This window comes from Hemicordylus capensis, chromosome 1 (genome assembly GCF_027244095.1).
Source record: "Hemicordylus capensis ecotype Gifberg chromosome 1, rHemCap1.1.pri, whole genome shotgun sequence".
Classification (NCBI taxonomy): Eukaryota; Metazoa; Chordata; class Lepidosauria; order Squamata; family Cordylidae; genus Hemicordylus; species Hemicordylus capensis.
Genome location: NC_069657.1, coordinates 393,694,447 through 393,722,391, shown reverse-complemented (window position 1 = coordinate 393,722,391; position 27,945 = coordinate 393,694,447). Strand labels below are relative to the sequence as shown.

The 27,945-nt window shown below is 41.2% G+C and overlaps 1 protein-coding gene across 3 annotated transcripts in view; it reads right to left on the bottom strand.

Moving 5' to 3' along the window:
- TTC27 (tetratricopeptide repeat domain 27) overlaps positions 1-27,945 on the bottom strand; it is a 172,485-nt gene that overhangs the window by 99,735 nt on the left and 44,805 nt on the right. For all 3 annotated transcript variants that reach the window (XM_053303790.1, XM_053303794.1, XM_053303802.1), the window contains exons 5-9: positions 26,515-26,617; positions 22,062-22,226; positions 9,495-9,631; positions 7,006-7,118; positions 4,913-4,979 (exon numbers count right to left, since the gene is read on the bottom strand). In XM_053303790.1, the coding sequence (XP_053159765.1) occupies positions 4,913-4,979; positions 7,006-7,118; positions 9,495-9,631; positions 22,062-22,226; positions 26,515-26,617 (585 nt within the window). The remainder of the gene's footprint in view (positions 1-4,912; positions 4,980-7,005; positions 7,119-9,494; positions 9,632-22,061; positions 22,227-26,514; positions 26,618-27,945) is intronic.

Sequence of the window (27,945 nt, the reverse complement as noted above, 5' to 3'; positions counted from 1 at the left end):
CAAGTGGTCCCAGTTCATCTCCTAACAAAACCAGATATGTGAAAAGGCAGTCAGGAGCAATCCGTTCCTAGGATTTTTGATGAGCTCCTTTCTCCTGCCCTGTACAACAGCCAATTGCCCCAAGAATAAAAGAGTCCATCCTTCTGCCACTCCTATAGTTTCTTGGCCCCACTCAAGAAAAAATATTTTCTTGAATATTTTTCAAAAGATAACATATGAGAAAGAATCACAGAAACTAGCTATACCTCTAAGTTATCTTCGCTTTACAGTAAAACATTCAATCCATGAGATGAGGCGACGCCCTTGTGCAGGTGCCTTCCACTCATAGAGAGCTGTTTTACATCTCAGGCTAGAAACACTGGGTGAGAAAGGACTAATTCAAAAAATGTTCTTCTTCTTGCACAACTGCTTACAGAAGAAGAATGAGAATGGCCAAGTATTACAATATTATATTAACTCCTGTGCAAGTTCTTGTGTGTTTGCAGAATGGTGCTACTAGTTATTTTTCTTCCTCTCACAGTCCTTTGGATTGAACCTAATACTACATTTCACAGAGAAAAATCCCTACTAACTCACCTATAATATACAGAAAGCTGGGAAAAAATGAGTTACAGGAGAAATTGTATGTTAGATTAAGAAGGGTGAAGAAATGTTATGTATGGACTTTCCCCATTCTATAGTTCAACATGATTTGAGCACTTATGAAAAATAAGGATCAAAGTAGAATGCAAATAGAGACCATCTACCTTTATTCACCATTTGAGTCAACTGATTCACTTTTGAACTGGGCAATATTCAATTAGCTCTGACAGCTTCCCATACCTGATTTTATCTTTTTTCACTCTCTTATGAGAGGTTGCTAATGTTTTTCTACATTTCATCAAGCACATGGAGGCAAGCAGTAAAAATTAAGACAAATTTTTAAAAATTTAAAGTCTTTCATAAGTTGAAAATATTTAAACAAAAACACAAGCAAATTTTGCAGCCTAATTTTTATGCATTAGGAGAGAAGACACTGAACTTTTTATGCATTAGGAGAGAAGACACTGAACTGCTCTATATACTTTAATAAATAAAACTGAGTTTACCAAAAAGCAAAGTTGTTTTCATCCATATGGTCTGTCTAACCCATGGAAGGCAGGGAAAACTTCTTTTATAGAAAACTTCTATATAACTTGATAATACACAGCCTTTCAAAAGTGTTGAAATTTTCCACTGTTTAAAAATTATTTTCTTAAGAACTAATCTTAATAGTTTCTATAATCATTAATCAAATTGTAACAAGATAACTTTTCCATCTCTGCATAATAAAAGCTCGAGAAGGTAAATGTTTTAATTTTAGTCAACAATTGATTATATGAAAAGGCGGCCTCAGCCTGTTTGAGAAACTAAATGCCATTTAAGCAAGCCATTAAAAACCAATTTTGAAATAGAGGAGTTAAGGAATTTGAGGCCTAGAGAACTAGTGGTGGAAGAGACCCATACTAGTGGTGAAAGAGTGGGCCCATATGCTGTTTGTTTTTACCATGCCAGCTCACTTTTCCTTGCTTATTTGCTATATTGCTTTCTTGAGTCAATGCTTGTTAATGCTATGCTCTCAAAATCCTTCCATAACAAGAACCCAAGATCAACATATGCCAGCACTCTTATCCTGCATGATCTGGCTTTGAAGAGCACAATCTGGAAAGCAGCAACTTGGTCCTGAATTCACCACACTCATAAAACTGGGCACACATTTCCACTGTAAACCATTCTCTCATACACTCAGGAAGCGTCTGGAATCAGTGCCTACACAGATAAAATGTAGCTCCATAAAACTATCATTGTTTAGAAATCTACATGAGAAAATCAACACCCACACAATGAGAAATTCTATGAGCCATTGTCTGCAAAGCATATATACATCTTTAATACATTTAACTGTTAAATGCTTAATTAGATGTTGCAAAGGTCCTTCCTTGGATTACCAAGAAATAAGCAGTCTCTATATTTTGCATTCAGTTAGTATTCCACACAACCATGCCTAAAACCTACAATTATTAAACCACTCATTTGCTTGGGACCTGTATTTCTGAAACAATAACTATCCATGTCACACACCAAACTGCTTTTGACGTGTGGGACTGTTTTAAGAACAGTTTGTGGTGCGGGGTCCTGATACTCCAAGGAATGTAATCAAAAGTCATTTGGCAAGCCCTTGCACATGTCTAAAGCTGGACTGTGGCCATAAATAAATAAATTTCCCTAGGAATAAGTCACTGTCTACACAGCCCCTAGAGCATGAATTCCAATTCTAGAATACTTATTATTACACTTATTAAGGAGTCCTTACATCTGTCTGAGCTACTTTTGCACCACAGAAGCAGGTGATGGATAAAGCTGGCAAAAAATGACATTAAGCCCCCATTGCTGCTTTTTTAACAACTGTTTTAATTGTTTGACTTCCTGGTAGTCTCTGGTTTCTGTAAGCCACCTGGAATGGCAAACCACAGGATACAGTTTTGTTTTGATACATATAATTCTTCTTCAATGTAAGTGTTCAAAATAAATATCACTTTTAAACATTAGTGGATCCAACATCATTGTCCTTGATCAGGCACTTTTGTGCTGAGAGATCAACACTGTTACTAAGACTCTGATCTACAATGCCTATGTTGAGGTGGTGACTCATGATTCACTTTAAGGAGGATCTCTATTTGATTCTGATGTTTCAAGGTATCTTGAAAGATATTTCCTTCTTCAGGATAAATATATTTAAGCAGATATTAGGTGAATGTATGACAACCATCTAACCAGCCTGCAGATTTAGGAATCCACATGTAGGCTGAGAAGATGCCTGCTCACACATACACACAACACTGTGTATGAAGTTAGGGGAGTTGAGGTCAAATATCGACCATCACTTTTTAAACCAACCCTCCTCCTGTCAAATATATTTGCATAAAACAAGAAGGTGCTTGAAACCATGTGATATTTTACAGTGTAGATAGATTTCTTGGAAGCTCCTGACAGAAAGCACCCAAAGATTAGAAATTTTTATTCTGTTTTTCTGGTGGTGACCAGAATTTGGATTTCCTAAATTGTAGTTAGATATTTAGCACAAAAGCAAGATACTTTGAAAAATAATTCCTCCTTAAGCCCAATTTCCATTGTAAAATATATGAAGTAGTGATATGAACATTAATATTAAACTCAGTATATAGCCATGACTACCTACAGGCTATTTCTGGCCTTTATGGATTTATTTATTTATGGATGGTAAAAATTACTTTTCTTGAAATTAAGCAGATGAAATTACATGGATCTCTACTGAGCAACAGCAGATACACTGCTACACTAATTTTCAGTTTATCAGCCACTAGATGGCAGAGTAATTATGTACTGCTTGTTTCCTATATGAAGAATTTGTCACTGCACCCCAATCAAGTATTACTACTTTAAAATACAAGAGTTAAAATACAAGTGTATACTTCTACTACAAAGTGTGTGTGCTCTTATTTTTTCACTTCCTTCTTTCTCCCTTTCAATAGTAGTCGTCAGTTAAAATGTTGGTATGAACAGCACCCAAGCAATTCTTAATGCCAGCTTATTTGATACCAGAGAGGTATCAATTTTAAAACCAGCAGATTAGAAATCAAGTGGACGAGAATGCTTCATTGCTTACTGTGGAGTGATTTCTCTTGTATTTCATCTAGTAACGAAAAGGTAGCAGGGAGCACACACAGCAAGATACAAAAACGCAACTGTGATGGATACAAAAGAACCCTTAAAGATACAGGAATTTTGTAATGTAATTGCTGCTGGGTTTTTTAAATCCCAACTTTGACATTTATCATTGTCTTAGTTTAATTTTATGGATTTTTATGTTTATTGCTTTAATTTTCTCTCACATTATTAGCTATCTTGTGTATGTGTTGTAATAAAAATGTTGAAATAAATAAAAAAGTAATTTTTTATTTAGGGATTTCAACCATGATGCATTGCTTGAAGGAGTCTTTTGATAACATATTCACTGTGGAGAGGGTAGGGAGTGTTTCTTGAAACATTAATCTGTTTCCACAGGACAGTTAGGTACCAAGAGTCATAACAGTGTCCATCACCAACAGTGGTCCTGCACTCATCCACTTCAGCTGCATGGAAGTAGGGGGAAGTGTCTGTACCAAATAAAGCCCCAAAGAACACACACATACCGATCTCAGAATGTTTTGTGCCTAGATGCTAGTCAGACATTTTAACTCTTTTTTGTGTGTGTGCAATATTTGCCTTATTTATCCTGATCACTCTTGAGCAATAGGCATTTATTAATTCCAGTTTATGAATGGGAAACTGAAATCAAATTTGATTAAGACAACTTCGTGGGTTAAATGGCTCCAAAAGCAACTCTTTATGCACTGAGTGACATTGCTTTGGGAGGAGGCTTAGTGGTAGAGCATCTGCTTTGCATTGCAGAAGGTCCCAAGTTCAATCCCTGGCTTCTGGATAGGACTGGAAAAGACTCCAGCTGAAACCCTGGACAGCCACTGCCAGTCGTCATAGAAAATGCTGAGCTAGACAGAACAATGGTCTGATTCAGTATGAGGCAGCTTCCTAGATTTTCCACACACTATCAGGACTGCAACTATGTGCCATACAAATCAAGAATACATTATGTAAATAATCGAGCTATGAACAGAACCTGCTATAAAGACGACATCTGAAATGCAAATATCACTACACTGCTTTATGGAACTACATCTAAATGTCTGTCTTAATATACTTAGTGCTTTATTGTATCCATAGGAGCAAGAGCCTAATATGTTATTCATAAATAATTCAGCCATCAATAAAGTGATCTACATACTAAGTACAGCATTTGAAGGAGTTAAACAAAAGTTTCATACCATGCAAGCAAGAAGATAAATAAGTTGCTTACTGAAGTAAAAGCAAGTAGCTCCTCTTCAGTCAGCTTGTGGACTGGGTTGTTCTTTTTAAAGTCTATGCTGAAAAAGAAAAATCTTATTTGAGTATTAATAAATTAAATTCAAATTAGCCCATAGTATACGGTTACATAAGCAATTAGGTTTGCAAATCTTAAAAGTCAGCTTGAGAAACGTGTGATAAACACATTTTCAAAAGCTGTGGCAGACAGGAACCCAAAACCTCCAAACGTATTTACAGATTTATATCCCATCTTTTCCAATTCCATTCTCCCAATGAAGCTAACTATTAAAATTAAAGCAAAACACACACTAAAAACCCAGCAGGGGCTGACATCCCAAACTTCAGCAATGTGTTTCCAACCTTGCAGAGTCCTTCCAGAGCATGGCGGGTGGCAGGGGCGTAACTACAATTAGGCAGGGGGAGGCCGTTGTCTTGGGGCCCCCCGCCTTGGGGGGGCCCTCAGAGGCTCTCCCCCACCCAGCGCCACCCAGAGAGGCATTTACGCGCAGCGGTGGCGGGACCCATCTCCTCCCAAGCCTGAAGGGGGCGGGGCCCCCAGATGCCTTCCCAGGCGCGGTGTGGTGGAACTCGGTGCCTAAGAGTGAGGGAGCAGAGTGGCGAAGGAAAAAGAGCCGCTGCGGTATGAATGGAAGGGTCCCGCGCCGCGCCCTCTTGTACCTACCCAGAGATACTTGGGGCAGAAGCGCCGTTAGGGCCAATACGCCCAAGAACCACCGAGCCCACAAAGACTCCCCCTGTAGTTCTCGCATGGCGCCAAGCTGAAGCAAGGCGGCAAAGAGAAAGTCACAACTGCGCATGCGAGGGAGAAGCCCCATTACGAAGAGTCGCGTGCCGAGTGCGCGCGTGGGAAATGCTGCTGCGCTGGTGATCTTCCCAGCAGGGCTGGTGGAGGAATGATCGCATAGCGGGTAACCAGCGGCGCTCCCCGCCACCCCCCTCGCAGGAATGCCAGGAAGGAAAACGGTCAGTCTGCTTGGGTCGTGAGTGCGATTCCTTAGAAGTGATACGAATTCGAGGTTATGAAGGTGGTGGAGGTGAAGAGACTTCCTTATTCTGCCACGTGCAGAAAGATGTTCGCCTTCTTTTAGCAACAAGAGCTGAGAAATCCAATAAGTGTTCTTGCCCAGCAGCCGGGACGCAAACGGAGAGGGTGACACTTACCTTTACTCTCCGGACTGGCTTGATTTGCAGGAAGGAGGGAGGCTGCTTAATTATTTGCTCGAGGAGTGCCAAGTAGCAGCCGCAACCCGCAGTAACTTTATTCTGTAGTAATGTGCTGTGCCTCCATTTAGCTGCCTCACGTAGATGAGAGGGCAAGAGGATGACTGTAAACCCCCCAGCGGGTAAGAAATGGCCATGGGAGAATTTTAGGCAGGAATTAAGTGTATGTGTCAAAAGACCTTCAAAATACTGGGGCGCAGGCGGGACGGGGGAGAGAAAGAGAAGCAGCTCTCATTTCTTTGTCCTCTGAAGCTAGCTGGCTCGCGTGCAGACCCCCCCCCTTGTGGAGGAAGAAAAGTCCTGCAATTAACAGCGCGCTGTGTGCCTTCTTCTTGTGTGGTAAGCAGTGACGGCAGAGGGGGCCCATTGAAGAATCTTGTCTCAGGGCCCACTCCAACCTAGTTACGCCCCTGGCGGGTGGCCCAGACTCCAAGGGCTCCAGCCCAACAGCGTGGAAGCAGGTGGGAAGGTGCCCTTTGTGCCCCCACAGTCCCTTGAAACATGCCTACTTTGCTAGCTGGGATGTCAGCTATTGAAAACAAATTTTAAACAGATACCTCTTATATGCCTCTTTGCTAGGCATGGTAACATCCAAATGGTCATGATTCAGCCCACGGTCTTTGTAAAGAAGGCAATGTGCAAAAGGCTCTGTCCATGAAAACAGGCCCAGAAGTATTGACCTGCAGTGCTGTCCTCAAGTAGCCTTGCAGGGCAGTGCATACATACAACCTTTGCTGTGCTGAACACTTCACCCACAAGGCTTTGCAACATATGCTCATTTTGCTGCAGATACTTGTGAAATGGCTACTTAACAGAGCCAACAGACATCATCAACTACCTTACCAAATTCCAAGGATAACAGCAAGCTCTTCCGCGCACAGGTCAGGCATCTGGTTCTGATGAGATTCAGCAAACTTTATTTCATTTAGCACCGTGTCATCATTTAAAGCATAATTCTGTTGGGAAATATACACAAGTGATAAATTACACTGAAAATCTTTTATCTGTTTGCAGCTGCAATAAAAATAGTCTTCAACGGCAGCAGCAGGTTTGAACTGTGCCAGGAATATAAATTCTTAAAGTTGACTATCCAGTAGACGAGATTCTCTTGGCTAATAGAACAGCAACTGTGTGCAGTTCTATTACAACAATAAGCAATGCAGGGCAGTTGATAGGACCGTAGAACCTTGAATGGGGAATAAAAATTCCTGGAATAAAGGAGAACCCTTTGGAAACATATTCTCTGTCTGTCTTTCCAATATGTACACTAGTTTTCAAACTGTGCTCCAGGGAACCCTGGGATGTCTTGGAAGCTTATGAGTGGTTTCTATATGACAAAAAAGGAGCCAGTGTGGGGTAGTGGTTAGAGTGCTGGACTAGGACCAGGGAAACCCGAATTCTACTCCCCATTCAGCCATGATACTTGCTGGGTGACTCTGGGCCAGTCACTTCTCTCAGCCTAACCTACTTCACAGGGTTGTTGTGAGGAGAAACCTAAGTATGCAGTACACTGCTCTGGGCTCCTTGGAGGAAGAGCGGGATATAAAATAGTAACAATAATAATAATAACCAGTTGCTGTGAACAAGCTGCTTTGAGATGCTGTTTATCCATCATTACCGATTATCATTTTTCCCTACCATCCATTTATTTTAACACATTTGCATTCCACCTTTCGCTTTTAACAGAGGTGGTTGCAATGCGTATCTACAGGCAAATGCTGGGTATGCATCAGGTCGCACATTTAGTTTAGAGGTAATGGGACTGGCCAGTATCCTACTGAATGTGTATGCCACACTAGAATATGGAAACACTAGAAACTCTGGCAACACACATGGGTTTTGTGGTAGATACTCAAAGCTAGCTTAGCAGACAAGCTGATGTAGAAAAAGCGTTCAAAAGGCAAGAGGTTTGGAAGTCAGCGGCCAGCTCGTCAGACCACTAGTCCATCCTCACTGACTGGCAGCAGTTTCAAGCAGGAGTCTCTCCCAGCTCTATCTGGGGATGCCAGCCAGGAAATGAACCTGGGACATTCTGAATGCAAAACATGGGCTCTGCCATTGAGCTAGGGTCCCATCCTCAAAGCCTATAGCAGCTGGCATTCCCAGGCGGTCTCCCATCAAGGTACTAACCAGGCGTGACCTGGCTTAGCTTCTGAGATCAGTCAAGACCAGGGTAGTATGGCCGCAGACAAGTAAGCACTCTGTCAGAGTGACTCCTTCCATCAACCACTTTTCAACCAGTCTTTGCACTCGTGGAAAGAGGTAACACTGACAGAGCACTTGGTCTGGATGCTGCCCAAGGTTAGATGCTTGAAAAGAGGCAGTTTCTCTGGCAGTTTCTGTTCTTATCCCAGTCTTATCCAAGTGCGGCAAAACCCTGTCCCCTCCCTCAAGCCCTCTGTGCCTGCGGGGGGAAGAAGCACAGTCTCTTCTCACTTGCAGAAAGCTGTAGAGCGGGGTAGACAACCACGGTGCTCCAGCTGTTGTGGAACTACAGCTTCCATCATCCCCAGCCACAGGATGCTGGGAATGATTGAGTAGTCGAGTTGAGTAGACCTTCCTTCTAGCTATCCATCCATACTTGCTAAAATGAAGAGGTAAAAGGTTCTTGCACTTGCTGCGCAGGGGACACGTAACAGCAGGCATCTCCCCACCAAAGCTGCTGTTGTCCTTCTTGAAAGCGAAAAGATCCTGCTTCTTCCTCCAGCCCTCCCACAAGCAAGGAGGGCTTGGAAGAGAGAGAGGGAGATTTTTCACAATCAGTTGTTCATTTGAATATGGAAAAACACAGCAAGCATTTCTCCCACCTTTTCTGATCTTATCCATATTGCCCTGCAAGCAAGAACAAGACTATGCCTCTCTTAAGCTCTCTGTGAGGAATCTTGACTTGGTGCAGACGTTTCTTTGGGGAGAGTGGAAAAAGCACTAAAGGTTCCTACATTTTTACCTTCTCCATACTGCAGCAGCACAAATTAGAGAAATCTTTGCCTGTTCTGGAAGCCCTCTGAATATATGCACTTGCCCAAGGGGTAGGAGTAGAATTTGTGGCAAGGACAGAGAGGGGCTTGGTTAGCAAACCAAGATGGCATTTGTGGGTTCCTGGTTAAGCCACATGCTTTGAAAAAATCCCCCAAATTAGAAATTAATTTGTGTATGTTCAGCAATTAAGGTGACAAAGCATAAACTGAAATATTTTCAATTTGTGTATGTTCAGCAATTAAGGTGACAAAGCATAAACTGAAATATTTTCTCATGGTTGTTAAATGTACACGGCACTGGGTTGAGTAGTACATTGTATTGCAAAAGAAGAATATTGGTTTTCCCATCTATACCTTTGTTAAGTTTTCTAGCGGGGTAGGTGCTGGACTGAGCTCACGGTGAGGAAGGAGGATATTATCTTTCCTTTGAACATCTAATATGAGCTGTGCTACATATTTTTCTTGAAATCTTGTCCTTTTTCCCAGAGCACCTGCATAAAAATTAACCATTTAGATGAAACAGGAATTCTAGCCATCAAAAGTATGTAACTTATAAATATATGCATATGTGAAGTATGGCACAGTGATACATTATTAATGTGCTTGTATTTTGCAAAGTAATACTGTTGACTAGTAAAATTAAAGTTTCATATGAACAGAGATTTTGTATTTCTGATAGGCAGGTAACAAAAAGATCTGCTGCATTGTCCACCCTATTCCCATCCTAGAGATGAAGTTTTATCTGACCTGGTAGCTCGAAAAAGATTTGAGAGTGATAGAAACAAAGACAAGTATATTGCATAAAGGAGCAACCTTTGCAACAGTAGCGGGGTGGTGGGGGGAGAATCAGAGAGGTTTCTGTGAAGCCAACTGCAGTTTGTTGTTATGGAGACTCTCTAAACTAAAATATCTTCTACAGCAACAGCCTGTTGATAGGCTTTTTAATTATGTATTTTAAGTCGTGCTACTGACATACATTTACTATTGTTGATAAAGGCTTTGTTATGATTCTACGGTTTAAAAACAAAACCAAGGCTGGTACCATGAGGAGGAATTAGGGGGACTGTAATGCTTTCCCCCACAGTCACTGGATGGATACAACTTTGTGTGTTTTTATAGAACTATTTAGAAGAGAGAAGGAATAGGGCATAGTTTATTGGCTAACAAATATTGCAAAAAGTACAGAATGCCTCCCCTTTCCACACCTCACATATACAATGCTTTATGCAGGCTGAAAAGAAAAGGTGGTTGCTAGGGAAACAGGACTCTTGCCTTAGGTTCAGGAATTGAACTAGAAGTTGATGCAGGAGATAACAATTAACGCAGTGCAGAGATCAAGGGGACATACAACATGGACACAGCAATGACAGAGAAATACTATTTTAATACAGGCACTGAGAGCAAGCAATGGTCCTTCTCTCGCATTCTCTCTCTCTGCTTTTAAGAACATAAGAACAGCCCTGCTGGATCAGGCTCAAGGCCCATCTAGTCCAGCATCCTGTTTCGCACAGTGGCCCACCAGATGCCACTGGAAGCCACAGGCAAGAGTTGAGGGTGTGCCCTCTCTCCTGCCATTGCTCCCCTGCAACTGGTACTCAGAGGCACACCCTTGAGGCTGGAGGTGGCCCACAGCCCTCTGACTAGTAGCCATTGATAGACCTCTCCTCCATGAAGTCATCCAAACCCCTCTTAAAGCCATCCAGGTTGTTGGCCGTTACCACATCCTGTGGCAGAGAGTTCCACAAGTGGATTCACTTTTAAACTCCTTCGTGAATTTGCACAAGAGCATTCAGCAATTTAATCTATCCTAAAATACTATTTCTCATTGGCTGCCATCACTAGCTACTTGTGGATGTCCTAAATGCCCCAAACTGGAACATGTCACAAAGAAGAAAGTTCTTTAAAATCAACTCATCCCTCTTTTCCACTTGCTAACCTGGGCACAAAGCCTCTTCCCAGGGAGGCATACAACCAAGCAATCTAGTTGGTGTAACCCTTGAGACAGAACTCTTATGAACAAACAAAACTGAAGCATCAAGCACTCAGCAGAACGAAGAATTACTAAGGCTGATGCGTTCTTCAAAGTTTGGCTAAAATAGCATGACCGAAGACTTTCACTTGTATACATTCCAGAAGTCCTTTGGTTCAGGGCATTTCAAAGAGTCAGCAATGGCGCTGACTACATGGTCTAAGCCCTTGACACACTTAAATGACTCTACGAGTTCATTTAGTCCAAGAAAAAGTAAAGCTGGTCAATAAGAAGCAAATGTTCTGAAGATCATGCCCAACACAGTGTGGCTTCAGGCATCGCTCATAAATAAAATGTAGAGAGCAGAATGTTTAGTCCAGGGGTTGCCTACCTGAGGCTTTGCAGCTACTGCTGGACTGCAACTCCCATCATCTTCAGCTACAACTAGCCAACCTGGTTTAGTCACTTGTATTTTTAACTCGCAGCATTTCTGGGTATGCTCAAAATGGAATTTGTACAGACTATTTTTTTCAGGATAAAGATATGGATAAGTCTGTACAAGTTCTCCTTCCAACACTGAGAAGCCAAGTGTGGACCTCTCTCTTCATTCATCAGGCAATACTTTTGCAGGAACACTCAAAACCATTCGGTGTTCCCCACCATGTATAATTTTCTAACTCCAGATATGGTTCCCAGAAATTCTGCTGTAGCTTGACAGGAGTATAGTAGAACCTTGCTATTTGTGGTCCCGCATATTTACGGGTGTCTAATTGATACCTGTTTCTATTATAAGCGGATACTACAGGGTTAAAACTATGGTTCTGAGAAAGCCAGAAGTGGCATAGGAACATAGGAAGCTGCCATATACTAAGTCAGACTGTTGGTCCATCTGGCTCAGTATTGTCTTCACAGACTGGCAGCAGGTTCTCCAAGGTTGCAGGCAGGAATCTCTCTCAGACCAATCTTGGAGAAGCCAGGGAGGGAACTTGAAACCTTCTGCTCTTCTCAGAGTGGCTCCATCCCCTTTGGGATATATCTTATAGTGCTCACACTTTTAGTCTCCCTTTCATATGTTACCAGGGTGGACCCTGCTTAGCTAAGTGGACAAGTGATGCTTGCTACCACAAGACCAGCTCTCCTCTGACTGCAGAGGTCATTTCAAGTTGCTATTTTGTGAGGAGGAGCCATTTTGTGGCTCATTAAAACAAAACAAAACACCCCTCTCCCCTGCTATTTTCTGTGGTTTTGGGAGGCATTATGCAGATCTGGGGGCATTCCTGAGCATGGTACAATAACAGTTTACATTATTGTCACTTTTGTTGCTGTGTTTAACCCTTGCCCCCCATTCTGGAACCTAACCCCCCCTTTCCCCATAAGCATAATGTCTCGTTGTAGTAGTAGTAGTAGTAGTAGTAGTAGTAGTAGTAATAATAATAATAATAATAATTATTATTATTATTACATTTATATCCCGCTGTTCCTCCAAAGAGCCCAGAGCGGTGTACTACATACTTGAGTTTCTCTTTCACAACAACCCTGTGAAGTAGGTTAGGCTGAGAGAGAAGTGACTGGCCCAGAGTCACCCAGCTAGTTTCATGGCTGAATGGGGATTTGAACTCGGGTCTCCCCGGTCCTAGTCCAGCACTCTAACCATTACACCACGCTGGTTTACTTGTGGTAGTAGGTGAGGAACATGAGTAACGAGGTTTGCCTGTATATTCTGCCTTAATTAGAACATTTCATCTTTTGACTGAACAGATATATAACTAGCATTTATTCAGTGCAGTATTTGTTTTTCATGTTAACATTCCATGGCATTGAAAACTCCACACAAACTTAGAAGGGAAAACAATTGTTTTACAGTAAGACATATATACATGATGTTTGAACACAATAATATACTCCCCTTAGGGGATGGAGCCTCTCTGGGAAGAGCATCTAGGTTCCAAGTTCCCTCTCTGGCATCTCCAAGATAGGGCTGAGAGAGATTCCTGCCTGCAACCTTGGAGAAGCTGCTGCCAGTCTGTGTAGACAATACTGAGCTAGATAGACCAATGGCCTGACTCGGTATATGACAGCTTCCTATGTTCCTATGATTCTACAGAATCTTGCAAGAATGTCTCCCAATTATAGTTTCAATTTCTACCACAAATCCCTACAAAAATAGTAAATAAGTATGACAAAACTAATAAGCAGTCATATCTGTTATTTGTAAAGTTTCGTCATTGAAAGAAAAAAACAAAGCACTCTGGGGGCTATTTTCACCAGAGTTGCAAAGGGATGCTATAGCTTCAGCTACATTGTAAGGATCAAGGCAGCTATCTAATTATAGCACTGTTGGCACCACTAAATTATGGATCATCACTGCTTCAGCCTGAGCCCTTTTGAGTACAGATTTATAGCCAAATCATAAAATATTAACTTTGACAAAGCTTGGTTCAAACCCAAAACTGAACTGCAACAGAAAATGCTTCTCTCCTTTTAATCTAGCAGAATAATATGCTTTTAAAAACTAAAATTTGTGTTCATGCAGGTTACTATGAGACAGACCACAAACGCCTCCAACAAGCTTTTCATCTCTATAGTAAATCAGAACAGGGTTCAAAGAGAATCCATCACCTTAACATTCTACCTCAATGTCTTCTACTATTTTTAATGTTGGATGCCACCATTCTCCTTTCTGGTTGAGTCTAAAACCCAGCTGGAAGACATCTATTTCAGTCTTTCCTAGCCTTCATTTTGCTCTTTTTACTGACATTACATATCTGAGAAAATATGGCCTTTTCCCTCCACATGTAGAGCTAAGGCATTTGCACAAGTTCATCATTAGCTTGCATCAAGGCTACAGCAATAAATCTTCTTCCTGGTATTATCAAGTCTCTCTTAACCCTACTAATCAGAGTGCTGCCACCAAGATAGCTTTCCTAGTCCATCATTCTAACCATAAACAAAATGACCAATTTTGGATCGATACTAAGACTTCGCCTTTGTTTCTACTTTAAAGAGAAGTCCATTTAGTATTATTCCTAAGGTTGTCTTCCACAATATCTTTTTGCTTCATATGGGCAGTGGCAACTATCCCATGGGCTGTGCTCCCAGACAAACTGCATATGAACTTGGAGATTCTGCTTTATGGGGTTCACTGATCTTCTAACACTACCCACACAGCGCACAAAGGTGCTCAACTGCAACAGCTCTGACACAAAATATAACTTGAAGGGTGGTGGTGGGGGTGCTGTTCACAGCACTTACTAGTCTCGTGGTCAAATAGCTAGGCAGAGATCAATTACTATACGAACAGTCCAAGCAGGAAAGGCCAGGCCAAGCAGGGGTGATCCACAGCATTTTGCTACCTGAGGTGAAGGACAATAGGATGCCTCTCATCTGTGGGCGAGTGCTCAACATTCTCATGCCAGGTTGCTGAAGGCCGGTCACCAGGTGCCTGCGCTACTAATGCCTCCCAGTCCAACTCCTCTTCTGGACTCTGTCCCATCCCTTGCTTAGCGGGGCTCCAGGGTCATGACAGTTGCTTGCCCAGCTTAAGGGTCCTGTTTGGCAATGCCCACAGATTTAACAATAAAAATAAATGTCTTGGGGCTAACAATTTCAAACCTTTTTATCTTCTAAGATCCACCTCACGCATCATTAACCAAATCGATTCTCAATGGTTGCTGATCAAGGTAAACAAGTTTTGGAAGCCATGTAGATGATATGATATTCAGTGCTTATTCTAAAGGCACAGTATTAGATTCTAAGCAGATACACAGTAATCCCCTGCTAACTTGGCAAAGAGGCACCTTTTAACATGGTGATTCTCTTTATTTAGCTGGGGGAGAGTAACTGGCCCTGTCCACCCCCAGCACAGTACCTCCAGTGACTTTTGCTGGTGTCTATCTGATGTTTCTTTTTAGATTGTGAGCCCTTTGGGGACAGGGATCCATCTTATTTATTTATTATTCCTCTGTGTAAACCACCCTGAGCCATTTTTGGAAGGGCGGTATAGAAATTGAATAAATGAAATGAAATGAAATGAAATGAAATGAAATGAAGCTTCAGACGGTCCAGCGTTGTAAGTGTTCACTTAGCTTATGACGTGGTTAGAAAGTTGTGCATAACTCACCATCTGACATCAACACACTAAATAATTTAAAGAACAGCAGGTGCTACGTGCTCTTCAAAATTTGTACCATTCCTTCACCTTTCTTTTCTGGCATGAATTCACAGGTAACTTCCATGAGGACAATTATATTAAGGCAAATGCCCTTCTAGTTGGAACACTCAGGACAAGTTTAAACAATTAAGCCACATGTCTGAAAAAAGTCTTCTACCACAGTTTGAAGCCTTAATTATTTTTATTTTCATTTAATTACCCCTGTGGCATATATACTATGGCTTCCCTCTGGGATCGCTTTTTGTTGGGATGGTGTCTCATTTCTTACTACAGATAATGAAGGATGAGTTGTTTTATTAAACCATTAATGCCTTCATGTATCCCTTGGGGCCTCTACAGCGCTATTAGCTGTGCCAACACTAGAATGACTAAATGCAAACATTTAAAAGATCTCAGAAGGAAGTATAGAAGAAAGCACCTGTGTCTTCCAGACCAAGAGAACACACAATCAAACAGAATCTGCAGCCTTACTGGAAACCAACCACAGACAAGTGTATAAACTTTAATTTTATTCCTACATATAAGTTTTTCACTTCATGACCTATTTTAATCATTAAAGCACAAAGAAATAAACCAACAGTGAGACTCTAAAATGCTGAAAAACAGAATTGGTCACATCCACTAACCGCCAAAGGAATTGCAGCAATGAAGTGGAGAACATGCATACATACATAGTTAACTCACGTAGCAATCCCTCTAATGCATCTCAATTTAAGGATTTGCTGGTTAGACATTTTCCAAACTGGAAATGATACCTAATACTACAGATTAATTGAGAGATGCTCCCTGGTGTGTACCTCAACATATGAAGCAGCTTTATATGGATGGACTCCCACCATTGGTTTATACCTAGTTCTGTTGATTGCAATTTGCAGAAGGTCTCAGGAAGAGGTCTTCCCCAGTTCTATTGAGGATTAACTGGAGAAGCTGGGAATTAAACCCAAGACCTTCTGGATACAGAGCACATTTTCTCTTGTACAGCTATGTCCCCTTTCACTTATATATTAATTAGTGCTCCTGACGCTGCATACGATAGGTGCAACAGGTGTATCAGAGCAGCAGATTGTTCGTCGCTTTTGGCTGGTTCAGACAATAGTCAGCTGGAACATGTGATAATGCTGGGGACGCACCAAGAGCGTGCCCACCCACATGTCACTGAAAGATGTCCCAACACACTCTCAAGGCAGTCTTCAATCATGTAAACAGGGCTTTGGAGTGTGGGGGGAGGGGTGATTCAGATGAATGCCCCGAGAGCATGACAGGATCTCTGCTGAGGTGAGTGCTCTCTTGGCATATCTTCAATATTATTGTGTGTGCTGGTGGACAGTTGTCTGAACGGGCCCTTTGTATATTAAGAGCAGAGTAAAACAATGAGCCAATGTTCCTTCTAGGTCAAACTTGAATTCCAAAAGTTATGAGGGGACATATTTCTCTCTCTCTCGCCCCGCACCCCCACATGATTTCTAGTGTAACAGTACTTCACAATTCCTAAATCAACAAGATCATCCATAGTTATATATTTTAAACTATGGGTATGTCACTTGCAAATGAACCTCAGTTTAAATACTGTAAATGATAGTTTTGCACTTTGCAGCTTAGCTAGGTTCAATGTGAAATACCAAGCCAAAGATCCAAAGAAAGTGGACTCCCACCCGGGTCATCTTTGTACTTTGACCATATCTCATAACACACACTATTATCTATTTATATCCAGAGAGAGAGAGAGAGAGAGAGAGAGAGAGAGAGAGAGAGAGAGAGAGAGAGAGATTCATATCCTCTACAATCAAGAACATCTTCCAACCAGTAACAGTTGCATTCCAACTGACTTTAACCTTCACAGGCTCCTCCCCCCTATCTGCATATAGAATCCCCACTGACCAATCACTATGGTGCCACAGGCTCTTCCTCTCTATCTGCATATGGAATCCCAACTGCCCAATCAGGTGCTTCTGCTCTCGATTTCTTGCAAGAACTGCCATGCAAGGGATTAAGCCACGGGTATTCCTTAGCAAATTAAATATATAGAAGATAGGTAGATTCTAGAGATTAAATTTTGGACCAGCTTACATTTTAACTTCCTATAGTGTATATAGTGATTACATGCAAGCCATACCCCCTTCAGCTGTTGCTACAGTCTGCAAAGGCTGGTGAGTGCTCCCATTGCTCACCAACCACTTCCCCTGTGCCCCCAGTGAAGATAGAGTCTCTATCGCTTTCTAATTCTCACCCCAAACAAGAATAGTTCCTTCACAGAGAGAAGGAAAAACTCCTGCTGATAGGTCTTTCTTTCCCAGTTGTCTCTAGTGTAGCTGATTCCCACTGGTATTTATGATTCTATTAAAAACATTTATATCCCAGCGACCGATTTTCAGACAGACATACAATTTGGCTGACAAAACATCTCTCTAAAACGATATCTAAAAGTATGAAAGACAAGGGCAAGAAGAACAAGAAAATAGGTCACATATTCAGCAGGCCAAATGCCTACCAGAACAGAATATAGAAAGCTGACTTATACCAAGTCAGACCATTGGACCATCTAGCTCAGTAGTGTTTACACCAGGCCTGCACAACATGCAGCCCGCAAAGCCTTTTTTCTTGGCCTGTGGAGCCATTCCACTTGCCCCCCCCCCACAACCGCCACCTCCCTCCTGACCCAAACCTCCATGTATTTTTTTATTTTTCTTTAAATTTCTGCCGCCATGCAGCCGAGAGATGGCTGCTGGGTGGTAAGCCAGGAGTAGTCCTTCTCTCCCCCCACAGCGGGGCGGTGGCTCCCAGAGTGATGCGGGGCCTGCCATTTGGCCCCACATCTCTTCCCAACTGTGAGCCACCGTCGGGAGCGGGGAGAAGGACTACTCCTGGCTCAACCCCCAGCAGTCATTCCTCAGCCATGCGGCAGCAGAAATTTAAAAGAAAAAACACAGAGGTTTGGCGGGGAGGTATGGGCTCCTCTCATAAAGCCTATACCCTCTCTCTTTCTCCTCTCTATTTCTCTCTCAAGCCAAGCATCCTGCCCCATCCTTTCCCTGTCTCCCTTCTGATCAAAGTGTAATCTTCTTATCCAAAGTTATGAGAAAAACTTCTCTAGTTTTTTTCCCTTACAAGTGCTCCATGTTAAGTGTGACAATTTGGCAGAGGTGGAAAGGAAGAACAATGCATTTTATTATGTATTTTGTACAGATTGTATTGTATTTATTTTATCAGAATAAATTTTAATTCAATTTATTTTATATTAATTAATTCATCTTGGCCTGCCAGAACTTCAAAAGTTCAATTTTGATTAAATTCATTTTAAGTAATTTCACTTTAATTTGATTGAATTGATTGATATTAAGTGTTACCTTAATAATCAGAACCTTTGACCTCGACGCCCATGAGCCAAGTCACGGTCGGTTTCAGCCCACCAGGTCATTTGAGTTGTACACACCTCATTTACACTGACTGGCAGTGGCTTCTCCAGAGTTGCAGACAGTAGTCTTTCCTAGCCCTATCTGGAGATGCCAGGGACTGAACCTGGGAGCTTCAGCATGCAAGCAAGTGCTCTCTCACAGAGCTATGGCCCCATACCCTAAGTGAAATATCTTACAGCACTCAGCACATATATAGCCATCCATCCAAATGCAAACCAAGATGAATCCTGCTTAGCAAAGGGGACAATCCATGCTCGCTACCACAAGACTGGCTGTGCATCCCAATATCATCAGGATCTTCTTGGGCAGGGCATTCTGAAGTCTATGCGCAGCCTCAAGGAATGCCCTCTCCTACACTGACCTCGACTCCTACACACTGCTAGGGAAGACCCATGAAAGTTTACAAAGAGACTTAAACCTTTTCATACATGGCTATCACTTCAGATACTCTCAGCAGTCATTTTTCATACACATTGTCACAAGCCAGTTTGCAGGAAGGGAAGCCCCTCACCCTGGCAGCCTGCATGGCTTTCTAATGAGAAGATTTATTCCTGAGAAGCTCTCAGTCTGGGAGTTTCTCTCATGAGGAGCTCCTTTTAAAATCCAGCTATTATAACTGGGACCTAGGCAGTGCTCCAGGAGTTAATATAAGTCCATGTTGCATGATTAATGGATATTAGAATTTTAAAGTTTAACCTTTAAAAACTCTGGAAGCTGTATTGGGACTAAAGTAACATTAGTCATATCCAGCCTGAAAACATATGTCAAAAAAGCATTCTAAAGTGTCAACAAATCTCTAGTAGATTTACTGAAATAAAATAAAAGACAATCACAAGACATTCTGAAGGATCACCAAAAATAAAGAGGAAATAAAAAGGCATATATCCAGAAGATTCTGCTTTTTTCCAACTAGCAAACAAACTCACTGCAGTGGACTACACTGTTGTTTTCTTGCACTAATCACAGCTCTTTTACACCAAACCTGAAATCAGTAAATTTTCTAGGGTACCTTATTCAAGTAAAATTTTATTTATTTATTGTTCAGTTTTTATACTGTCTTTCATAAGGTATTCCAGTGTGGTTTACAAAAGTTAAAATACAACAGAACTCCATAAAATCACATTTAAAACCTTTAAATCAGCTCAAAAGTAAAAACCATAACACACCAAAAAACAACCACCATAAAAAAAGACAAAGGCACAAAAGCTGAGAGACCTGGCAGCCCCTAAGGGGTAAAAGTCTTAACAAATAAAAAGGTCTTTAGTTGTTGTTTTTTAAAGCAGCCACAGATGTCAAAGAATGGACAGCTAGAAACCCTTGGGAGCAGGCAGTCCTTCAGCTATCCAGGCCCAAAACCATTAAGGGCTTTAAAGGTAGTAACTTTTAAAGGTAGTAATACGCTCCGAGCATATTACACCTATTTTGGAGGGCTGTACTGGCTACCAATTTGTTTCTACATCCAATTCAGGGTGCTGGTTACTACTTTTAAAGCCCTTAATCATACTTCAGACACATTATGCAAAAACCCAGCTCCCTTGAGAAGTCCATAATGATGGGGAAAGTTGAAGGAAAGAGAAGAAGAGGATGACCAGCAGCAAGGCAGATAGACTCGATTATGACAGCAATGAATGAAACACTGAGAGACCTTAAAGGCCAAGAGGAAGACAGATCATCCTGGAGAGAATCTATCTACGTGGTCGCTAAGGGTTGACACCGACTTGACGGCACTTAATCAATCAATCAATCAATCAATCAATGTTCTGAGCAAGAAGTTCTAGAGAGCGCCCAGGAAAATAGCTGTATCATTGGATTTGCAGATGGCAAAATACCAAGCAAGAGTACGCTCATTCTTGGCTTATACGTTCCTCCCCTCCTTATTAAATTTATACAGTTTTCATATCAGACATTGAATGCAAATGGAGATAGCATATATTAGAGACGATCTGGATTAGCAGTAATAAACTTGCCGTCCAGAGACATTAGTTTTGGGCAGTATACAAGTATGTCAAATAAAATAAAATAACCTAATGGAAAATGAAAATTACACTACAAACTATAGGTAGCATCCAGAGCCATGCTAGCAAAACAGCACAAGTGAAAGCCATTTCCCTCACCCCGCCTGTCCTACCAGACCCCTCCAAAAGCTGTTTTTGAGAGTCAAGGGGTGCCTGCCAACCGTGTGGGTGGCTGCAGGGGAAGGGCGGGGGGACCTCCAGAAACCAGGCAGAGATACATCCCATCAACCGAGCTCCACTTGAGGAAGGTGTCTCCACCATGTTACTTGGGACTCTTCTCCTCTCCTTGCAGTCAATTACACTGCATCCCACACTATTACTGAGTGTCCCTTGTTCCTCAGGAATAGCTTTTAGTGGGGCTTGAGGTTGCAGCAAGGAGGAGGCAGGGAAAATGGCTTGCACTTGGGCTGCCATGCAAGCAGCTCTCTTGCCACCCTATATTATTTATTTATTTATTTATCTATCTATCACATTTGTATACCGCCCAGAGCGCACTTCTCTTGGCGGTTTACAACAAAACAATAAAAACAACAGATAAAAAGATTAAAACATTACAACAATTAAAATTCAAAATGTTAAAACTATTACAAACACAATGAAAACAATATCTAATTAAAAGCCTCGGTTTTTAAAAAGCTTTTGGTATTCACTGAAAACCTAAATGTCACAAGTTGGATAATGCCAGAATCCCAATATAAAATTTCTAGCCAACTATTTTTCAAGAAAATGTATGCAGCCTAATAAAAGTGACAAGCAAAAGATGACAAGATGATAAGATGACAAGCAAAAGGAGCACAAGCACAATTAGCATGATGGGACATTCTTACAAACAGCACAATTTACAATTATAGAACGAAATCGTAATTTGTTATACTCCTCAGTGCAACAGAAAATATCACATAAACAGAGGCTGCAGTCCTATGCATGCTTACCTAGAAGTAAGTCACACTGAACTCAGTATAATTTTACTCAGTTTTGAATAAGCATGCACAGGACTGCACTGTGTTTGTTTAGCACTCTGTTTTCTCTGCAGTCTTCCTTGTTATAGTTTCAGTAGTGCAAATCTAAAAGGTAAAGTGTGCCGTCGAGTTGGTGGTTGTCTTTGGTAGAATACAGGAGGAATTTACCATTGCTTCCTCCCGCGCAGTGTGAGATGATGCCTTTCAGGTTCTTCCTATATCACTGCTGCCTGATATAGGTTTTTCCCATCGGCTGGGAAACACAGCAGCGGGGATTCGAACCGGCAACCTTTGGCTTGCTAGTCAAGTCATTTCCCCACTGCACCATTAGGTGGCTAGTGTAAATCTAGTGAATGTTTAATACTAATGTTCAAAAACTAGAAGAAACACATACCTGTCAGATCAATCTGTAACTTCGTTATGTCTTTAGCTGCAAGGAAGTGTTCTTTGGCCTTTTTATACTCGTAATAATTCAAAAATGTATAAGCACACTCTAGATGGAATTGAACAGCTAGATGCCAACATTCATCATCAGTGAGCAAAGCCTCAATTTTCAGCACTGCAAAACAAAGAGAAGTGGAAGATATTAGAAGATCCTCAAGGAAACAGAGAAATACACTGGGGTGCATTCGAACTAGCACAAGCTACTTGCACTGCCCTCTCCTTCCTAGGGCAATTCAGAGTTCACCAAAAAGCTGGTCCTGAGGATCAGGGGCCTCTTGAGAATGGCACAATGGAGGCTGTAATTAGAAGTGGGAATCTTCAGAAACCATGTAAAGACCCACTCATGGAAGGTTTCAGTTTGCAGGAATTCTCCCCTCTCACTGCCGCGTTGCACGTCTAAGTCTCATGCCATCCCCAGTGGTCCCTGCACAACCTCTAGGAGATGTGCTATAGAGAGGAAGTTCATTTGTGTGAATGCAGTGGCACTTGCATACAATCCACTGGAGCTGCTGCTTATAATACACATATACACACTCACACCCTCAAAGTTGTATTGATTTGTATTTTAATTTGAAATTGCTCCACCATTCTCTGGGTTTTTGCAGTCTTAGGTTTTAGAGGCACTGCTGGAACAATTTATTGCAAGAGAAATGTTAGAAGGGAACTGAAAACATCTTTGAAAAAAATCCTCGAGAAGCAAACATGCAGATACCTTAAAGGAGAAACAAACGACTTTAGTTTAACACAGGACAAAAAGAGAAGTAGAAAAAAGAAGCCTACCTTCTGTTTTCATATCTGGCAGCAAAAATATAACTAGAGGGTTTTTGCAGCCTTCTTGCAAGTTCAAATCTAGTTAACAAAGGCCATGTGCAGAACTAATATTTTCTAATAATTTAACCATGGTTAAAAGACAGAGTGAACACATAAGCCTGCACACTTCCTCCCACCATTGCTAATTTCTCCATCCCTTCCCATCTCTGCTTTAGTTATATTAGATAAGATATGGCTTTATATTTATTTTGATATTAACACTAACCACGGTTCACTTTAAACCGGAGCTTGAAAACTAGGATTTGAAGCTGTTTTTCAAACTCTGGTTTAAAGTTAGCCATGGTCAGAATTAATCACAGGGCAAATATTATGCTACTCATATATAATATATTTCCAGAAATATAATTAAACAAAAAGCAGGAAGGGACAGAGGCACACACACCACAGATGTGTAGAGAGCATACAAGTAAGCTATAGCAAAAGTTGAAAAGGGAAGGGAAGAGGGAATTTATAAGGAAGGGGTAGTTTGAGTTCATGAGACATTCTTAATCTCAACCAGAGTTAAGGATTTGGGAAACGTTATATTGGCCCAAGGCCCAACAGTGACAGTCCTTGAGAATCAAATCTTTTCACACACCAGGTTCATTCACATAATGATTAACTGGGAGGATAAGAGTCCTACCCAGAGTCCTGGGAGCTGTGCGTACTCATTTTCTGCTCATGTGTGAGTAAAGAACAAGGTGGGATGCACCAACTGTGATTGTCAACTAGCCTCCCGTTGGGTAGGAGGGCTTTTCCTCCTACTTTATTCAACAGCTGGGTACAACTGCTGAGTAGGATGGAGCCCTCCTACCAGCGGTAGGCTAGCCGATCAGCACTGTCAGCACCTCCTGCCTTGTTCTTTTTTTTACTCACACACAAGCAGAAAACAGGAGTGCACACAACTCCAAAAACTAATCAAGCCTTTCAACTCCCTTTAAGTTGGTTTCCTTCTTCAGAGTCTACATGCAAACATATATACCAGAAGCAGAATTTTAGAAGTTAGGCACCTCATGGAATAGGCTACATGATCCAGCTAAGCCATCTATGGCAGTCTTCATATTCCTGAAAATATTGGCTCATTTTCTAGTGCAATTCACATCAATTCCTTTATTATAGTCACAGACCAGAACAATTCACCAAGTAAACCGCACAACAATTTACAAGAGCGGATCATTCATGTGCATACACACCCCAAAAGAACTTGCTTTCCCGTAACTAAAATTTAAATGCTCAGGCGCATAATCAAGGTCATAGACAAAATAAAGCAGTAATGTAATCTTACTACATTAACGCTCTACCTCTATACCCTTTCAAATGCAAAGGGAATGTAGATATTTATATATTTGGCATCTGAAGCTGGACTGGTGTTTGTGTAAAAAAATTACTGCTCAGCACTCATGAATTGAATGATAGCTCTAGTAAAGATTTTCTGTTTAAGAAGCTGGCTGAGCTCCATAGTGCATTTTAAAAAATGAAGGTTACAAGATACTAGTAATAGTTGGATGATGTAATTCCTATAAAAAGATGCTTAGCACAACTGTCAAGTATAATTTATTTCACCATGCTTTTTTCAAGTATGAGAAAACTTGGTATCAAACCAGAATATGTTGTCATACAAAGATAATTTGTCTTGTCTTCTCATTTGTCTTCACTGTCGGCATTAACCACATCCTATCTTCAACTGAGGTTATTGTTATCATCTCAAATTGTGATGCAGTACCTCTCTCTGCCCCACTAATATCAGCAACTGAGATCATATTACTGTCAGCACATGGTCTTACCTGGTAGTTATCCACAAGGCAAAGAAATATTGCCAGAAACTCATTTTGTTGATTATACAAAGTATAAAGAAAGTTACAAAACTATGAAATTATTTATAGCTGTTAGATTACTGGATAATATTTTGTTGCCATCTTCCCATTTCTTAATAGTGGTACATGTCCATTGATACCAAGCAGGCTAGGAGCCATAGCTGACAGGGAAGCATCCAGATTCGTGAATCATGGCTAAACACCTTGAAATTAATTAGAAGCTGGTCATGTCTAACTTGTCCTATTAATTTCAATGGCACTTAGTCAGGACTAACTTGGTCTGGCTGCTGCCCTTTTAAGACAATTAAATAAATTAGCATCTTTATCAGATCTGTTCCCCTTGGAGGAAAAGTGTGCAAGTTTTCAAGAGGCACAAAACACTTCTGCAGGTAAAGCAGAAAGCAACACATTCCCAGCTATAGTATTCTTGATGGCTGCTCTAGATTTATAGTCCCCTCTATCTGGAGACTTGAGTCCAAGTCCAGTATAGAACATTTTCCCAGCAGCTACAACTCACTCTTAAGTCAGGTTTTACTGACTGTGAGTAAGCCAGAATAGAATCACTATAGCTTATGATATACTATTGTATTAAAATTGATATTTTATTCTGTTGGCTTGCTTTGATTTTATCTAATTCCAGCCTGAACCAAATAAGTGTGGGTGGGTGGGTGGGGGGAGGAGTAGATTTATTAATTGGTCATGCTTTGTTTATTAACAACACACACAGGCTATGGCTGCAGTCCAATTCAAAAATACTAAGATGTAAACACCATTGAACCAAGTGACAAGGAAAAGTGGACCAAACTGGGCTGTTAGGCAGCAAAACCAGTGTGAAAATCACAGTGCATTGCAAGTAACAATGAAGTTACAGTAACTGCAATGGAGAGCTAATAGGTCAACCTTACCTTTTGTTAAACAATTAAGTTACTTTCCCATTCTATCCTATTAAGAAGTTAGTAATGTTGGAATGATGAAAGAGAATATTAGCAAGTTGCTTTCAGTGAACTATACAAAACAAAATTATAATACATTGTCAACTAGCTCATTACTTACATAATTTAAAAGTGAGTTATTTCAAATATAAGTTTAATTGAACACAAAAAGGCCAAATACCTCAGCAACATTATTTATATTTATTTATTTATCTCATATTTCTGTACCACCTGACATGTGAATCCCTAGGCAGCGTACATAAGTTTAAATATAGCAAATATAAAAACAAGATAAAATAATTAATACAATTATGATAGAAAACCAATTACAATTAATTAAAAGCCTGAGAAAACAGGTGTGTCTTAAGGGTGTTTTTTTTTTAAAGTGAGAGATGGAGAAATGTATTCATCCTGACATTTTTTTAATGCTATTTTTCTTCATGTTGTATTTAGAGTAAAGAAAAAGGAAGAGGACAAGCTCTACATAGCTCCAGCTGGATAGAAATGTAGGATAATCAAGACAAAGTTAGGTATTCATTCCTGTCTTAGCTGCACAAACAATGGTTGCCCAATAATGAATGGGAAAGGGTTTTACAAGGGAGTATCAATGTGTATTGAAACCCATATGCTTTCAGAGTATTGAACTGGACCCTCTTTGGACTGTTTTAAGGTTCCATCAGCAACGTAAGAAACATTTCACTTGTGCAAGGGCTCCTTGCGTTATGCAGTGCCCATTCTGTTTACAGAAGAAGCTTCTGCTGACCAAGTCTCACTATATGAAAGATGTGGATGCCACTCAACATTAATATCCAATTTCACTAATAACCAATGTCAATTTTAAATGCACCTTGTTGTATACAAGCCTGAGCAACAGCAAAAAGTTCAGGTGATCTTTCTTCTAACAACTGCTGATGGATGTTCACACATCGTAGAGTCCACCAAGGCAATGTCTAAAAAACAAGGAAGGAGGATATTTTCAAGAATTTGTACCAATTTGTTTCCTTTGATTATGACATATCCACATGCTAGTCATACCTCCTCACTACAAAGAAGAACCTCTGAATGTTGATTCAGACACAAGTTGACATCACATCAAATGTGAGCAAAGTCTTCTAGCACTGAGAGCAACTGACCATCCATATGGAGGGTACAGAACTCCCCCACCCCGCCACAAGCATGATACAGAGTTCCAGAATGTACCTTATTTTGACTTCAAGGACCTTTCTAGGTGACAAAGTAAACTGGACTTTTTTTTCCAGAGAGATCAGCACCAGTAGTGTGATGTCTTATCTCTATATAATGGGCAGGTTCAGATATCACACAAGACCATGGCAAAATGCTGGGTCTGTAAAATGTCTTACCTGCTCGCCACCACCCCTTCCAGCTTCCTACTGGAGCAGCACGCATCCCAAGAAGCCCCGGACACTTTCTGCACGCACATGGCATCTGCGCATGCAGGGGCACCATTTGCGTGATCAGCATGGTATTGCTAACCATGCAAATGGCACACAAACTTGCGCAGACACCATGTGCATGCTGACCATGCTGAGAGGGCTTTTGGGGACATGTGCCGCCACAGCAGGAAGCTGGAAGGAGCAGCAGACAGCAGTTAAGCACCTGCTCTCCGTTTCCTTAAAGTTCCCTTTCTAATTAGAAGTTCTTGAACTGTGCTTCAAATTGCAGTTCGAGCACATCCCTAATGCCCCTCTGATTGCATCTGAGCATATACAGAGAGATTTGGGAAGACCAAATCAAACAAAATCTGATTTGGGAACTTTGTGGGAGTTCTGTCTTCCTGCTTCCTAAGTAACATGACCCTGCCTGCTATTAGTTGGCCAAGGATCTATGGGATTAAACAGGCCACTTGCTGCATTCAAGTAAACTACTGTTACTGTGCCTTGTTCTGTATTCCTTGGATCCTCCTTGTCTTTTCTAGCTCACCCCCACTTTGTATTTCCTAGCAATCTGGGCTCTATACTGTACAATCAGGTACTTACCACAACCCAAGTTCTTCTACAAAAATTTGGCTTTGGAAATGCAATAACTAGTTGTAGTTCAGTGGAAGAGAGAGAGGAGAGCTGGTCTTGTGGCAGCAAGCATGACTTGTCCCCTTCCCTAAGCATGGTCTGCTCTGGTTGCATATGAAAGGGAGACTAGAAGTGTTAGCACTGTAAAATATTCCCCTTAGGGGATGGAGCCGCTCTGGGAAGAGCATCTAGGTCCCAAGTTCCTTCCCTGGCATCTCCAAGATAGGGCTGAGAGAGATTCCTGCCTGCAA